Here is a 16206-nt window from a genome sequence, read left to right on the forward strand (position 1 = left end):
AAGGCATCTTGAAATCTTTGGGCATCAGGGCCGCCAAGAGCTCGGGAGACAGGGGAGACAACTTGGAAAGTAGGGGAGGAGTGGCCTTTGTAGCTACTGAGCTCGCTTCTTCTTGCTGGCTGGTTGTTCTGAGCCGAAGTACGGCATGCCTTGCGACGCCTCCGTTGTTGCCTCTTTACCGGCTCGACATTGGTGTTGTTGATTTCTGTGTGCTCCGGCACTGTTTTGCTGCGACGTAGCTCCAAGTTCCTTGTGGGATTATGGGGCTGGCTATCACGGATGGAGAGGCCCTGTCTCGAGTTCACACCTTGAACCCCGAACTGGATACCTGGTAGCGAACCTTCGTTTTCCTGTTGTGATCACCGAGGAAGATTGGCCCTGTTAGGCTAGGTATCCCCGGACCCGTTTCCGAGATTCCCTTGTGAGGCAGGTGGAGTAATCTAATTGTCTCTCCTTCCACGGGGTGAGACCTGACTCCTGGGAGGAACTAGGACTTGGGAAGTCTCTTCGCCTCGGTGGGGAGATCGGATGACATCCTAGTTGATGCGAGGTCGGTTCTGATTCTACTGGGCTCCTGGGTGCCGAGGTGGAACCGGTTGTTGGTTCTGCGGTAGTGGAGGGAACTGCTGCTGGTACTGCTAGTAGAAGAGGTACTGTTGGAACTGTTGAACCTACTACATCTGGATCTGGATAGCTGGGACGCACTACACTAGGTCGTTGTGCCTACCACTGGGGGAAGTGGGGCGTTCATTTGTGTGGTGCTCAGCGGTATGGTTAGCGTTGGAACCCCAGTCGCAGTAAGCGGGATGCTGAATTGGCCAATGCACACCGAAGGGAGTTGGGGTTGTCCTTCCGAGATGTTCATCTCGCTGCATTGTCCGGCATGACTAGAAGATGCCATTGACGTAAGAGTAAGGTTGATGACTGTAAAGAGTGAGATGACTTTTTAGTGGATTCCCACAGACGGCGCCAATTGATGCAACGCGATCTGACTACTCTATGTTGGATGATGATCTGGCTTCCAATCAAGTAGTGAGCTAGGTGAATCTGCAAGACAGTGGATCAAAGAACCCGGGGTGGCTAACCCGACGAGGTCGCTCCGATGCTTAAGTGAGTATGATGTGGTGCGAGCTGAATGGTTTGAAAATTTGAGAGGTAGAGAGCTAAAGAGTAGAAAAATCACGCGTACCTTGTGTCATTGGGGTTGGTGCCTTTATATAGTTGAGCTCTCACGGGTTTTGCGGATCGGTTCCGGGATCTTCATCCTAAGGGGATCTGTTTCCACTTTAATTGGGGAGTAACGTATCAATTAATAAAGATTATCAATTCTGCCCGATCCGAGCGGGGAGAAGATTAGGCCTGTCGTTACACGGCGTGATCCCGTGAGGCTCAGAGTTTGCTGGAGAAACTTCTGGGGTCGTTACGTGGCAGTTCGGGTCGATAGCCCCGAGTTGATACTTCGGTTCTTTAGTTTCAAACTGGATTGAATGCCAAGGAGCCCTAACGCCGAGGTGATTCTATGCCGAGGTGGTTGAATACCCGAGCTCAATCATTGCGAACTAGGCTTGCCAGGCTGAGCTGTCATCCCTTAGTCAGGGTCGTGTCCACGTGTCCCCTTTTCGCTAGGTCGGGCCAAATCACCCTTCATCATATATATTAATATTTATATTTTAAATATACTTTTTAATAGGGAAAGTGGAAAAATTCCAATATTTCTTAGGCTAAAATATTTTATATCATAAATTTAATTTTTAATTTTTTTTAATAACGTTATTGTAATTTTTTAATTTGACATAACCTGAGTGACCAACTCCCCAACCTGACCAGGTTGATTAGGTTGGCCAAACAACCTACAACTAAACCTAACCAACCCGTGAACAATAGTTTAATCTCCAATAACTATTAAAAGTTTATAGCAAAAATACACAATAAATTAAATTAAAAAAGCTAAATAATAGCTTAAACTCCAATAATTATTGAATATTTTCTATTAAATAAAAAACAAAAATAAATTTATACATAATTATTAACAATATATTTATCACAAAAAACAATAAATAATTACTAAAATACAATAAATATTAATTTTAGTATATATAAATATATAATAAATACAGATTAAGTTTTTAAAATTATTATTAATTAACATTAGTTTTTTTGAAAGTTATTTTAATTGGTATAAATGAAATCAGTTATTTACAATATTATTTATTTATTGAAATAATATCATTATTTAAATTTTAAGATATTAATTACTTGTTGAATTTTATAATCCATAAAATTATAGTACTATTAATACATAATTTTTTTATTTTAACTATTGAAAATCTAGTTATGTTAAATATTTATTTATTTAAAAGATTTAGTTATTTAAATAAATATTTAAAATCTTAATCTATTTATAATAATTGAAAGTTATTCAGTAACTATTGAATATTTTGTTATTTAAGATATTTAGTAATTGAGATATTTAAATAGTATTTCATTTTTTAATGTTAGATTTTTATTATTTGAATAATATTTAGATTGAATAATCTAGAAAATCATAATTTATATGTTTTGTACATAATTTCGTGATGAATTTTGTAAAAATATATAATTATTAATAATACAAATATTATTGAATCGATTATAATTATTTTTTGTCTTTTTAATAACCATTTTAAAGTTATTATATAATTTTGTTAGAATATTTAAATAATTCTTAATTTTTTAATTCAAAATTTCTTTAGATAGATGTAGATAAAAAGTGGGGGAGAAGATAAATAAGAATTAGAGATAATTTAGGAGAGAAGCTCTTAGAGATTACTTAGGAGAAAGTTGGGGATAGTGGGGGAGGTTGTTTAAGAGAAATTTTAGGATATTAGATTATTTAAGGGGATGTTTGGAATCGTGGCCATTTTTCAAAAAAAACGGTGCCACGTCGAATCCATATAGGTGTTTCAACAAATGCCCATGTATCTCATTGTTTGGTTCAGCCGATTATTAAAAAGCATGCCTCAAAAATCGGGACCCCACCAATGCATGAAACGCCAAATCGGTGAACCGTTTCCCCCAACGGTTGACTGATGTGTATCCTATGTGGTGCTTACCTGTTAGCACATAGATAAAAAATGATGATGAAAATCACCTTACCAAACAACATAGTGTTGTTCACTACCTACGAGGTAGAAGCGTTTTTTTGTGAAAAACGGGTCTTGATAGCATGGGCGTTTTTTCTTGAAAATTGGTCCCAAAAAGCACCCACGCTTCCAAACACCATGTAGGTTATTGGAATGTGTGGGGGAGAGAGATTTTAGGAATATTTTTTGGGGAAAGTAGAGTTTCTAATTGATCGTTTAAAAAATGGCATGGATTAAAAAATAAAAATTTTCAATACTTTCTTGCATGGTTTTCAAAACCGGACCAGACCAGACAGTCGGACTGAAAAACCGAGAACTGGTTTTGTTTTTCACCAAACCGGATTTTTACTAAAAATGTTGATTTGGTCAACAAACCTCTGATGCAGGTGGTTGAATCGTTCGAACCATTCAATAGTTTTGACTGATTTTTAATTTTTGTCAGATTGGGCCGACTGTTCAACCCAAGAACTGGACCCCTGACTCGTTCATTATCTATATCGGTTTTAAAAACCTTGCATATATATATATATATATAAAGAGAGAGAATTTCAAATAGAAAAATGCATGTATGTGAGGGATGCAAATCAAATACCCGATTTGAAGAATTTACACTGATTTCTTTTTGGTATTTGGTGTAAATGTGTCATGATAACTTCTTCACCCCCCTTTTTTTTCTCCAAAATACTGGTTGTGGGATTTGGTACCGCGACAACAGAACAAATCATCTAACACACTAACGAAACAGCCCTCAATTGGTGAATTTACACTGAATTAAGTTTACGTTTTCAGGCCAAAATTTATTGAAAACTTAACAATTTTCTCAATCCAAGTTGCCTAAATTTCACCCTTATTTTAGTTGAAAATAGCAATTTGTATTAATGAATTGAAACTGTTTCAGGTAAAAATTGTTTTCAAAACATTAAGTAAAAATTTTCAACCTCAAAACAGAACAATGCAAAGCCACTGTAATAAACACCACCTAAGCTATGTCAGAGTTACGTCGAAGTGCCACGTTGAACCTTATTGCCCAATGCAAATAAGCACTAATGGGGTTAACTCTTTCCTCTTGAAAGAGTTTCTGGGTTGGGCATGTTGACAGCAGTTCACTAATTTACAGGCATACTTTTGTTTTTACTCAAAATAATTAAAAGACAATTATTAATTTGCCCACTGTCATGGTAGCGTACCCAATCCAGAAACTCTCTCAACAGCTAAAGTTTTTCCCCACTACTGTAAACACTAAACCGATTCATATGCCGAGTAAGTTAGACACGTGGATGTGAATTATTGATACAGGATTGATGATTGACACGCGTTTGCAAGAATCATGATTCATGAATCCATGGCTTTTTGCTTTTGATCCTTTTTTTTTCGCCTAAAAAAACATAGTAATATCATTCAGAAAATTTATAAAGACCCCCATAGACTTTTTAACAATTCTATAAACCTCTCTTACGTTTTGACCCTAACAAAAATCCTCCCCAATATTTTAAAAAATGGTGCAAATACCTCTCTTTTGTCAATTTTTCTAACAAAAAATACAAATATAATGTTCAATTTTTCAAAATTTCAAATTGACCCTTTGACCACCTACATACAAGTTAAAAGATGTTGGAAAAGCTTTGCTGCGGTTGCAGCTGATGTATGGCTTGGATTACCGTTTTCTCCTTTTTTTGTTTGGAATTGTTGCTGCAAATAGGACGTTTCCTGGAGCAATAACAACTTTTTCTGTTTGGTACTAATGCTCTAAGAAATGTTTTCTGCACTTCTACCCATTATTCACTGCCACATCATTGCCCCGTTGGCAGCAACGAGCTGCAGCTCCAAGAAACGCCAAATTTGGCTTTGCTCCAAGCCATGCTTTCTCGATTTCCAAGGCATGGCTTGGAGCACCATTTTCTATGGAAAAATGATTCCAAAGAGATGATTATTTTCTGTAGCAACGTTTTTTCCTACATGGCACTGATGTGGTGCCGTTTTCTGGAGTGCAATGGTTACAAATAGACGCTTGGTCTCCTCGCGAATTATTCAAATCATCTCCTCACTTCAGTCTTATTGCTCATCGAATCTATGGAAGGCTTTATATGATATGGAGTTCAACGACTCATTCTTAGCTAGTGAATTCATCCCCTTCCTTACCAGTAGTAGGCAAATTACACCCAACTCGACTTTCTTTTTTTCATTTTTCATTTAGGCCCCGTTCGATTTTCGGTAAGTTGTTTACCCGGGTAAATGCAATTACCTGGGTAAGTTTTTCCTGGGAAATACTTATCCAGGTAAGTGCATTTACCCATGTTCTTTTATTTCTCAGGTAAATATGGAAATGACCATTTTAGCCATAGAAATCCATTTCTAAAAGGGGCATTTTTGTCCCATTCAAGTGTTTGCAACTTTCCCCCTATATGGGAAAGTTATTTACCCACCTAGGAGATGGGTATCACTTTCCTTGTGTAAATTATACTCAAGAAAATAAACTTTCCCTGATCCCCGCATAAAGCTGAAAAGAGATTATGAAATTCTTGATCAATAATGGGAACCAAAATCCCATTGACCAACTTTCCCCCTCTCTCCAAATTCGAAAAAAGAACATCCCCTTAGGCTATATTTGGTTTGAAGGAAAAGATAGAAAAAGAAAGAAAAACATAAAGAAATCTATACAAGATTTGTAAAAGTATCCCTACATTTCCCCTCCTTTTCCTATTTTTTCCTTCAAACTCAACTCTGAGTCTTGACTTGGGCAAATTGAATAAGGGATTATGAAACCACACTGCATGATAGGACGGTCTCACTCATTAGAAAAAATGGTGGAAGAATGTATATAGCAAGAAAATAGAAACTTAGGAGGTGACAATGTGACATTTCATAGAAGTTAAGAGCGCATAATAGTAAATGACCCACATCTTCTTGTATTGCTCATCATCGCGACACCACTAGGTGAGATTTTCACGACCATTTGAGAATCCATTCTAATGCTTCCTTTATTCTATCCATTTTATTATACCATTAGGCTGTGCCTGATTGCAATGCAAATAAATTTGTGCTGATGCAAAATTATAACAGCGCAAATGATTTGAGTGTAAATTCTTACCTATTTTTGTTTTAAATTTTAGCTTATTTTGTTTGATTGCAATATAAATGGAGTAAATTAAAACATGAAGCAAAATAAAGTAAAACCCAAAATAAAATTAGACGAAAATTTGCATTTTTTCATTTGCACTTCCATGCATTTATACTACTGCAAATAAAATTGCACTGCAACCAAACACAGCCTTAGCATCATCCATACTTTTTTTTTTTGCAATAGTTTGGAGCCCTACAATTATCACCGCTAGTAGGAACATGTAAGTTTCAATATTCTTCATCTTTCTTTTTCCTATTCTCTGTTGCTTCATCTTCATTATCTTTCCCATTACTTTCTATGTTTTTTAAGATATTTCGATCCCTAAGGCTGTGTTTTGTTTGAAGGAAAAAGTAGGGAAATGAAAGAAAATGTAGGAAACATTTACAAACCTTGTATAGGTTTCCCTATGCCCTTCATTTCCCTACCTTTTCCTTCAAACCAAACAGAGCCTAAAAGATAGATCCGCCCCTTGGAATAGGTGCATCCTCTCTCCCCATTTTACCACCGTTGTTATTTTTTTATATTACCAAAATATTATGTGTATGTACTCAGTTGAACATATATCTTGCCATTAGATCTCCATTGTTCCCATTGATAATTTTTTTATGTGACTAAAATAGTATTTCTATGCTCCTTTATTTGAACATGTATCTTGCCATTGGATCTCTATTGCTCCTACTTAATTTATTTATGTGACCAATATAGTATATGTAGACCTGTTGATGGGCCAGCCCAGCCAGGCTCGTTCTTAGTTGAACTGTTTATGGGCCAGCCCGGCTAGGCTCGTTCTTAGTTGAACTTTGACATAATTTTAGAATCACAAGCTCGGGCTCGGGCTTTCTCTAAAAATCCCTGCCCAAGCCCGAGCCCGACTTGATAATATATTAAATAATAAAAAAACATATTTTATTTAATCATATATATACAATATTTTTCTTTGTTACTCTTCTCTTTTTTCAGGTAATAGTGAGATTTTTTATTATTTTTGAGTTTTGAGGATTTTAAATATAAATAACACTTTTTTATTAAACAAAAAAATCATTTTCAAATTTTTGGTTGAGCTCAGGCTCATGACCTAGGCCTGATGGAAACAAAGTCCGACCCTAATCCAACCCGTGAGCAGGTCTAAGTATATCTATACTCCTCTTTTTTGAGCATGTATCTTGCTACAGGTTCACCATTGTTCCCACTTCCCATTGTTGAATTTTTTATGTGGCCGAACGAGTATATCTTTAGTGCTATTTTAACATGTATATTGTCATTGGATCTCCATTCTTCACATCGTTGAATTTTTTTAATGTGACTGAAATATTATATCTTTGTTGCTAATTTGAACATGCAATTTCCCATTAGAGCTTCATTATTCCCATTAGTTGCTCATTTGAGCATGTTACTTACCATTGGATCTCCCTTGTAGTTGTGATTTAAATTATCTAATTCCCATTTGAACATATTGACCATATGTGTTTTGATGATAACAAACTTATTGAGAATATTAATATTCTATAAGACTAATATGCAACTATATATGAAAACAATGATGAACTGAGACAAACAAGCAACTATATCAAATGATGAACCAAACTCTCTCCAAGCATGAAACTATGGTACCATGAATAAGAAGACATAAAGTTCTAGAATCCTACAATTGTTTTATCTTTTAGTACTTGATGTAATCAATTGCAATATGCACTAGTATAGACTTAACTAAGACCTACCTCGGTTTTACCAAAACCTTAGAGATCAATGACCCACTTTTGTTTTCTAAAGTTAGACATAATCAACAATTGATTGTCCATAAGGCAGTAGTTGACTGCTTTTGACAAGTCTGATGTCACATTGGCTCCAACTAGTAGTCAATTAATGAAATGGCAATATTCAAGTAAGTCTAACAGTCCAGAAAGAACATGATGCATTAACTAGTCGACTACCGGAGAGAAAATACTCTTTCCTACGAGTAGTAGGCAGTATTTGAGCACGATAGTGGACTACTTACTTCTAACAGGATTGAAGCAATCAACTACTTTATGGTGATAGTTGACTATTTCATAAAGAAAAAGGAAATTTATGCTCATTTGAAGGCTTAATGACTCTTTCCTCTTCTGGTAAGATTTTAACATTTTTAGAAATATGTTCTATACATTTCTATGAATACTTTAAACCCCTCCCACTGGCTCTATAATCGTCACAAGATCTCTAAGTTCGATTCATGTGATATATGCATGAATTTGAGATGAAAATTTTTAAGTGCATTGAGCTAGAAAGTATAAAGTTAAAAGAGAAAAAAAGAAAGAAAGAGAGAAAGTAGTGTAAAGAGATTCTAAGCTAAAAAGAATTTATCCTTAGGCTCAGTTTGGAAAGAGTACAAATACAAATATGTACAGTACAAATATATACAAAATAATATAAAATACATGAGTTTGCACTCTACATATTTGTTTTTGTATTTGTACTCCTTCCAAATTGAGCCTTACGTTGTGTTTGATTGTAATGCAAATAAATTTGCACTAATGCAAAACTATAGCAGTACAAACGATTTGAGTGTAAATTCTGACCTATTTTTGTTTCAAATTTTAGCTTATTTTGTTTGATTGTTGTACAAATGAAGTAAATTAAGACATGAAGCAAAATAAAGTAAAACTCAAAACAAAATTAAATGAGAATTTGCATTTTTTTTTTCATTTGTACTCCCATGCATCCAATGTTGTCGAATTTTCACTGACCCAAATGGTCGGACCGTTCAGCCCGGAAACCGTCCAAGCAATCAGTTCCATTTCACCCTTAACCCGTTCCTGGACCAAAAACCACTGACTTGGTCAAAGAACCACTAACCTAGGCAGTCGAACCGTCGACCAAACAACGGTTCACGGTTTAATAAAGTTGCAAGGAGATCAAAGAGGGGAGAAACTGACAAGAACAATCTGAGATCTAAGATCACTAGATCCCAAAACCCAAATTCAATAAAGAAGAAGAGGATGGTTGATGGTACATGTTGAAGAGAAATTAGATCTCAGATCTGATCTATGTTTCTATTGTTGTCGCCATCATCGTCACCGGTGAACGTCGAATCCTCCTCCTCTTCCTTCTTCTTCCCTCCTTCTTTCTTCCCTTCCTTTCCTTTTTTTTTTTTTTTTTGCTTTCTCTTCTTCTTTTCTTTCTTTTTGCTCAGCCAACAACCAGCCCCTCTTTTCTCATATAAGACTAAAAGCCTAAGAATAGGTAATAATATTTTCCCTAATAATCAAACCGTCTTAACTATTTGACCCAAACGATCAAACCATTGACCCAGAAACCAGTGGCCACAACAATTCTATTTTTGGATCGGTTTTCAAAACCTTGCATGCATTTGTACTAGTACAAATAAAATTGCACTACAACCAAACGCAACTTTAGGAGAAAAACCTTGAAAAGCCATTTGTTCTTTTTTTATTCTCTCCATGAATCATTAATTTGTTCTAACATTTTTTCATTATTTATATATTTTATAATATATGTTATTTATATTGCACTTTTGTAATTTTTATATTATTTATTCTTTTATAAAAATATGTATATATATTGATGAAAATAATTGAAAAAAATACTTATATTTTTTTCTTTATTTAAATAGTTATATTTTTTTCCTTTTAATAATTTATTAATTTTTAAAATATTAAATTGGATCAGATTAGTTCAGATATCCGCCCTCTTAATCAAATTTGAATTCAAATTAGTATTTATGAGATCCCAGATACAATATTTTGGATCGGATTCGAATATCATCCTATCCATTTACAATAGCATAGCCCAAAATGCTCATTTGATCCGCAAACTAACCACACCATCAATAGTAATTCTACCGGCCAGACCAGTATTACCCATATAAAAACGGAGTTTTCATCAACCGCACATTAGGAACATCAAGATGGCCAACAATGTGTTGTGGTCAACAGATCTGAAGTCAGAAACGTAGAGGATTGGAAAGGATTAGGCCATACCTGTGGGGTCAGCTTACGCATAGGACGCTGGACACGGTGGAATACTTGTGGGGTAGGTTAGGCAATGGACACCTGGAATCCAGAAGATTGGTGGTTATTTCCTGTTGAGGGATACATGGGATCTAGTGCCAACGAACAACTATCTTGGCTACATACCAAACACGTCTGTGTTCCGTACACATGAGCGAACATCATTTATACAGGTACATGCACGAGAATACTGATGTGTCAAATTTTTATTGGTCAAGCACCCAGATTCGCACACATGTGCTCGCACTAGATCCTAACTCGCCTCGCGAGGAGCACTATATAATTGTTTGGCGCCCATTCTCATTTTGATTCCCCACCGGTCGGTGGAAAGAAGAGAGGGACAGAGGGTGAAGGAAGAGTGGAAGAGACTAGAGAGGGTGGAGAAAGCGACACTGAGTAGCAGAGAGACAACATTTCAATAGATTTCAACCGTTTGCTTTTCTAGGGTTTCCGTCGACTTCTTTCAGCTCTATCCGAGGGTACTGATCTGAAATCTGCGACAGAGAAGGGTCGAAATTTGAATCTTCTCCTGGACTTTTAACCATCTTCGAAGGTGAGATCCTCGTAATTGCTAGAACCTCTCCTACTGTTTCTAGTATTTCAAGGGTTCCTCGTAAATTTTGTTCGATTTCTTGATGGAAACTCTGCTATGAGAGTATTTTTCCTCTCTTTCTACGATTTGTGAACCACTCGCAGCTGCTAACTGTAATCTCTTGAAAATTTTCAAATTAGGGATTGCATTCATATTCCCGGAGAGGAATTTATTCGGAATGCTTTAGTGTGTTCTTTTCTAATTTTCCTTGATCTCCTCGTAGAATTTAGACTGTTTCTGAAAATTTAGAGCTTTTTCTGAAAGTTTGGACAGGACATGACAAAAAGGATATTCTGCGAGAATTTGTACGGATTTTGTCGCAGTTATCCTAATTTCTGGCATTTTATTGAGCTTTTCTTAATGTTTTCTGTGGCGCCTATCTGAAGATCTTGGTTTTTGTGGCTGTTCTTCGAAATGCAAAAGGTATTGTTGACCTGTAAGCCTCTCTTCTCAAACAGAGTTTCCAAATCTTCATCATAATTTTATTCTCTTATGATTTTTATACCTTTTCTAACCCTCACCCCTTCCTTAATGTGCTTTTACTAAGACAACGCAGTGCTGGATAATCTAGCTCCGAGAACATTTCTTATTTATTTGACTCCACACTTTTGCAGTGAATATATGCTAACCTCTTATCTTCTTCCGTGATTGAATCAATCAAAAGTTTTCTCTCCCGAAGACGATATTGCCTGTAATTTTTAATCCAAGCAAGGGAACAATTTCAAAAGCTTTTATTTTATTTTATTTTATTTTTCTTTCTTGAGGAGTTCCTTCCTTGTCAGTCCTCAGACCTACTACACAAAAGTGGAAGTGGAAACACCAGGGATATCTTCACGGAAAATTTCTTCTTGAACGAAATTGCTCCGTGTTTGGATTTCGGAATTCTAATTCTTCATTTTGTGACGTGTTCTCTCTTAGATCTTTCTAAAGCCCCAATTCCGTGGAATAGAGGATTAAAATGAGGTGCAACGCATGCTGGAGAGAATTGGAAGGGCGCGCCATTACGACCACTTGTGGCCATCTCTTATGTATCCATTCTGATATAATTAAATTGGATGCTGATTTTAGTTATGCACTGCATTTCTTCTTTCCCTGTTTGGAGGAGTTTTTATAGATTTCAGATTGTTTTCTTTAACAAGAGCAAAAGGTACGGAAGATGCTAGCAAGATCCTAAGTAGTGATGGAGCATGCCCCATTTGTGATCAAGTGCTGTCTAAAAGGTATTTTGTTTCTAACCTTGATGTTTGCATGGTTTCGACTTCAGACATGGTATGTTTGAATTTCGTAATCCTTGCCTAATCAAAACATGACATGGTATAATTTCAATTTACATGTTTTCTAGGATAGTTGCTAAAACAGTGGTTCTCTGACTTTAAATAGTACAAAGATCTCAAAACTAGAGTCCATTCTTCCAGAAACCACTTTGTGCAGTTCTATCATCTATGATGAATAAAAAGACATAACAGAAACGCATATGTAAGATGCATATGAAGCATAATCGTTCAAGTTAAATATTACTGAAAATTGGCATTCATTAACTAGGGGATTCTTGAGAATATAAGGTTGATTGGCCAAAGGCCAACTGCTCACAAGATCATATGATTCTTTTACTGTTAGCGCTTCAGCTTACATGAACTACAATAAACTTTTAATTACTTTTTCTCATATACAACCTAAGATTTGATTGCCACTTAACTTATCCGTTCTGGTATTCTAATCATCAGCCTTATGAAACCTGTGGATATCAATCCCAATGATGAATGGATAAATGTAAGAAAGCAATCTTCCAACTACACTGAACTTTGTGCTTTTACTATTATTTTGTATCTGATTTTCACTACATTTTGTCATTTTCTGATGCAGATGGCTATGGCTGGAATATCTCCACAAATATGTATCCTTTTTTTACTTGTCTGAATCATCTCCCCTATTTGGAAAGTTTAGGATCTTGGAATTCTTTTCCCGTTGTTGTGGGGAGGAGGGAGGGAGACCATACTTAAATATCTGAAAAAAAAAATTAAACTGTAGTAGAACATTCAGATAAGTAGGAGGTTGTCTGAGTCGGTCAAAGAACATATTGGATTGTTGGGCCATGCATCTTCCTTAACACAAACCAGTGATGAGAAGTGCATACCGAAGTGTTACGTTCTTTATGGGACAAAAGGAGCTGGAGATGCAATACAAGATGAGCAAAATAGTAGCTCAGTGCCGGCAAAAATGTGAGGCAATGCAAGAAAAGTTCACTGAAAAACTGGAGCAAGTGCACACTGCATATCAGAAAATGGCTAAAAGATGCCAGATGATGGAACAAGAGATTGAAAGCTTAACCAAGGATAAGCAAGAACTCCAAGAGAAATTTTCAGAGAAATCTAGGTAAATCTCTGCATGGCTTTTTGATCTTGTAAAGTCCACCAGTCGACCCTTTTCTCCCCCCCTGAATTTATTGGTTCGGTTCGCCATTTGGGCTAAACAGCGCAAACATTATCCAATACCAGGCAGAAGAGAAAACTTGATGAAATGTATGACCAATTGAGAAATGAGTATGAATCAGTGAAGCGATCGGCAATCCAACCGACTAGCAATTTCTATCCTAGAGCTGAGCCTGATTTGTTTGCAAGCCCAGCTAATATGATGGATAACAGAGATCACCTCAGACAAGGTAATTCTGTTTTTCTTGTAATCCTTAATAGACAATTCAAAACTTAACTCAGTGTCACAGAAAAAATGTCATTTTTTGTGGAAAGTTTTCTTAAATATTTGGGAGTGATTAGTCGTGCTTATCAATGTTAAGTATCTTTTGGCTATTTAATTAACTTTGTGACACTGAGCTGAGTTCGTTACCCATTTTGTTAAGCTCTTCCACAAATACCAGTTGATTTATTTGTTGCAGATCGGTCGATTTTCATTCCTGACACTCCAGGACCAAGAGAAGATATGTGGCCTGCGCCGAGGCAGAAAAATTCCAACTCTGGCCCCTTTGATGTCTCCGGCGAATCACCAGTAAAGCAAGCTCCAGTTCCTGCTGATGCTGGCAACAGAAGGGCTGGTGTTCGTCCCCAGTTCGGAGCTGGAATTAGTAATCCCTCCATGACTTTACGAAATCTCATACTGTCACCAATGAAACGACCCCAGCTATCCCGTAGCCGACAACAAATATTCACGTAAGGCATGCTACACTCCCATCCTATCTATCATATTTTTCATGACATCCTTATATCTCTGCTTTGTACACATATTAGAGACAACATTAGAAGGGAAGAGTATCTAATTGAGTCTTCTTTCTTCGTTTTCAGGTTATAGGCTGGAATATAGAAGACTAGTGCATGCTGGTTCTAGTTTCCACAACCGAAAGCTTTCTCCGTTGATATAATTGGAAAAAGGATAGGTCAAAGAAATTACTTTGACAATCAGAATTCCTTTTACTGGCTTTTAATTTCTCCTTGCGCCTTACGAGGAGATAACGTTAGAAACATCTCCGATCATACCTTCAAAATACAAGCTTCATATACTTTTCATGACGGTTAAGGTAACTTTGCATAGATGTAAAGCTGATCATTTTTGTGTAAACTGTAAAGAGAAACGAGGATCGAGCTTCACATGAGTCGTCAGTCGTGTGTTCAAGTCATTCATGCTACTTGGATGAATTTCTGTGTTTGAAACAGTGAAGAATCTAAGTCTGGCTACAGATGATTCTCACATTCCCAAATCCTCCACAACGAACCTTAAGATGCATTAGGCAATAACATAGTGGTCGTTGGTCAATCGCGCATGCTCTCGTTTTTCTTTTCCTTTTTTTTTTCTTTTGCCTTTTCCATTATCATCAAATCTGTTGAGATGGGTGAAGCTTCATTTTGAGATTTTCATTCATTGTTTCAACTTTCATGTTTGAACTGACATGTACTGGGATTATGGCAATGCACATGCAAAGTAAATTACTTGGCCTACGGTTGTTTGTTTAAGGTGTAAGTACATATTTACAACATTGATTAAGAGGCTTCTAGTTCGCGGAACGATGTAAAAGGGAACTGTTTTGTGAGATTTACATTATTGTTGTTTGGTAGTCATCATAGACTCATAGTGTAAAAGTGTAAATACAAGTTTCTAATTTCCATCAAATTTTGAGAAGAGGGGGTTTTACATCGGTGTTAAATTTTCACCTAATCTCAATGTAAAATTTTCCCACAGTGGAATTTTACGTTAATTTACTATGTAAAACAATACCACATCCAAACACTAACAAAATTGGACCAGAATGTAAAATTTACCTAAATTCTTTATTTATAATTCAAATAAACAAACACGACCTAAAGATTAAAGTACCCTTAAAGTTTCATAACCCACTTAAAATACCCCAAAACTTTTCGTTGTGTTTGGAAATGATGCAAATATATAGTGTAAAACGATTCATATAAATTGTAAAGTTGGGTTAGTTTTGTACTGACAAATTTATCTTCTTATCAAACAGACTTTTAGCTGTAATTGATGTAAACACAAATTCCAATAAAGCATATGGTTTTTTTATCAAAAACCCACTTGAATGCAAATTTAATTCTTTTTTATTAATGTACTTTTATATCTTATTATCAATGTAAATATGCATTGATCTGTCTTTTTTCTTTTATTATCAATAACCAACATTGGTCTGTCATTTGGCAATGCATAAATGTAATGTTACTAAACACAAAAGTGAACCAGAGTGCAAATTAACCCTGAACCAGGATTTACACTCTATTTGCATCATTTCCAAACGCAGCCTTCAGGAATATGACACATACCAATCTTAGTTATCCACCATATTCTAATTGTGACATCACAGGTCACTTTTGATTTTTCAAAAACCCAGTTTCGCCCTCACCACCAGTTTTACTCATTTCATAGGCTTGTACGTGAAATTTCTCAAGAGAAGCAGAAAGAAAAAAAAAAGACGGCACTCTTTCTTCGCCTTACAATAGTTTAGTTTCAACCTCAAATTGGAATTCACCTCTTTGGATCGGCCTGTACAGATCAAATACTGAGGACTAGGTTTGTCCTTTGGTTGGTGTTTAAACTTTGCTTTAACCTTTGAATTTAATCAAGAAATGACGAATATTTGTGGTGAGCCAAGCGTGGATTCAAGAATATTTGTAGAGAAGCGAACAAAGTGGGTCACTCTCTTGGAAAACATGGCATGTCTTGTTCTTGGAATTCACATCGTCTATCCCTTGTACAGAAAATTTGTCTCAGACCAATAGCAATCTGCCACGCCAGTTTATTTTCCCATTTCAAAATTAAAGTGATTGTGGCATTGCTATTGATCTGGGACAGAAAATGGTTATTCCATAAAATCACTTGCCACATCAGCAATAATAATCATTTCTTGCTGTT

At 36.1% G+C, this 16206-nt stretch overlaps 1 protein-coding gene across 9 annotated transcripts; it reads left to right on the plus strand.

Annotated features, from left to right (window-relative positions):
* The first annotated feature begins 10551 nt into the window (after positions 1-10551).
* On the plus strand, positions 10552-14784 carry HEI10 (RING/U-box superfamily protein). Of its 9 annotated transcripts, none has more exons than XM_088889397.1 (10): positions 10552-10803; positions 11107-11265; positions 11761-11870; positions 11990-12062; positions 12567-12612; positions 12706-12736; positions 12960-13215; positions 13338-13501; positions 13715-14003; positions 14136-14784. In XM_088889397.1, exons 3-10 carry the CDS (start codon positions 11801-11803, stop codon positions 14140-14142), a joined length of 936 nt encoding a protein of 311 aa, XP_088745523.1. In that variant the 5' UTR covers positions 10552-10803; positions 11107-11265; positions 11761-11800; the 3' UTR covers positions 14143-14784. The 9 variants fall into 9 exon arrangements, with proteins under 9 accessions (XP_088745523.1, XP_088745524.1, XP_088745525.1 ...); XM_088889398.1 differs by having other exon boundaries at positions 11116-11265; XM_088889399.1 differs by lacking the exon at positions 11107-11265 and having other exon boundaries at positions 13715-14008.
* The last annotated feature ends 1422 nt before the right edge of the window (positions 14785-16206 follow it).

This window comes from Nelumbo nucifera, chromosome 6, assembly GCF_055504915.1.
Source record: "Nelumbo nucifera cultivar China Antique chromosome 6, China Antique-T2T, whole genome shotgun sequence".
Taxonomy (NCBI): Eukaryota; Viridiplantae; Streptophyta; class Magnoliopsida; order Proteales; family Nelumbonaceae; genus Nelumbo; species Nelumbo nucifera.

Bases quoted from the DNA above. Each gene is read 5' to 3' on its own strand.
- HEI10 (XM_088889397.1), top strand. From the start codon at position 11,801: ATGAGGTGCAACGCATGCTGGAGAGAATTGGAAGGGCGCGCCATTACG. The intron at 12,063-12,566 runs GTATTTTGTTTC...TCTAATCATCAG, and splicing joins GATCAAGTGCTGTCTAAAAG to CCTTATGAAACCTGTGGATA. The intron at 13,502-13,714 runs GTAATTCTGTTT...CACAAATACCAG, and splicing joins CAGAGATCACCTCAGACAAG to TTGATTTATTTGTTGCAGAT.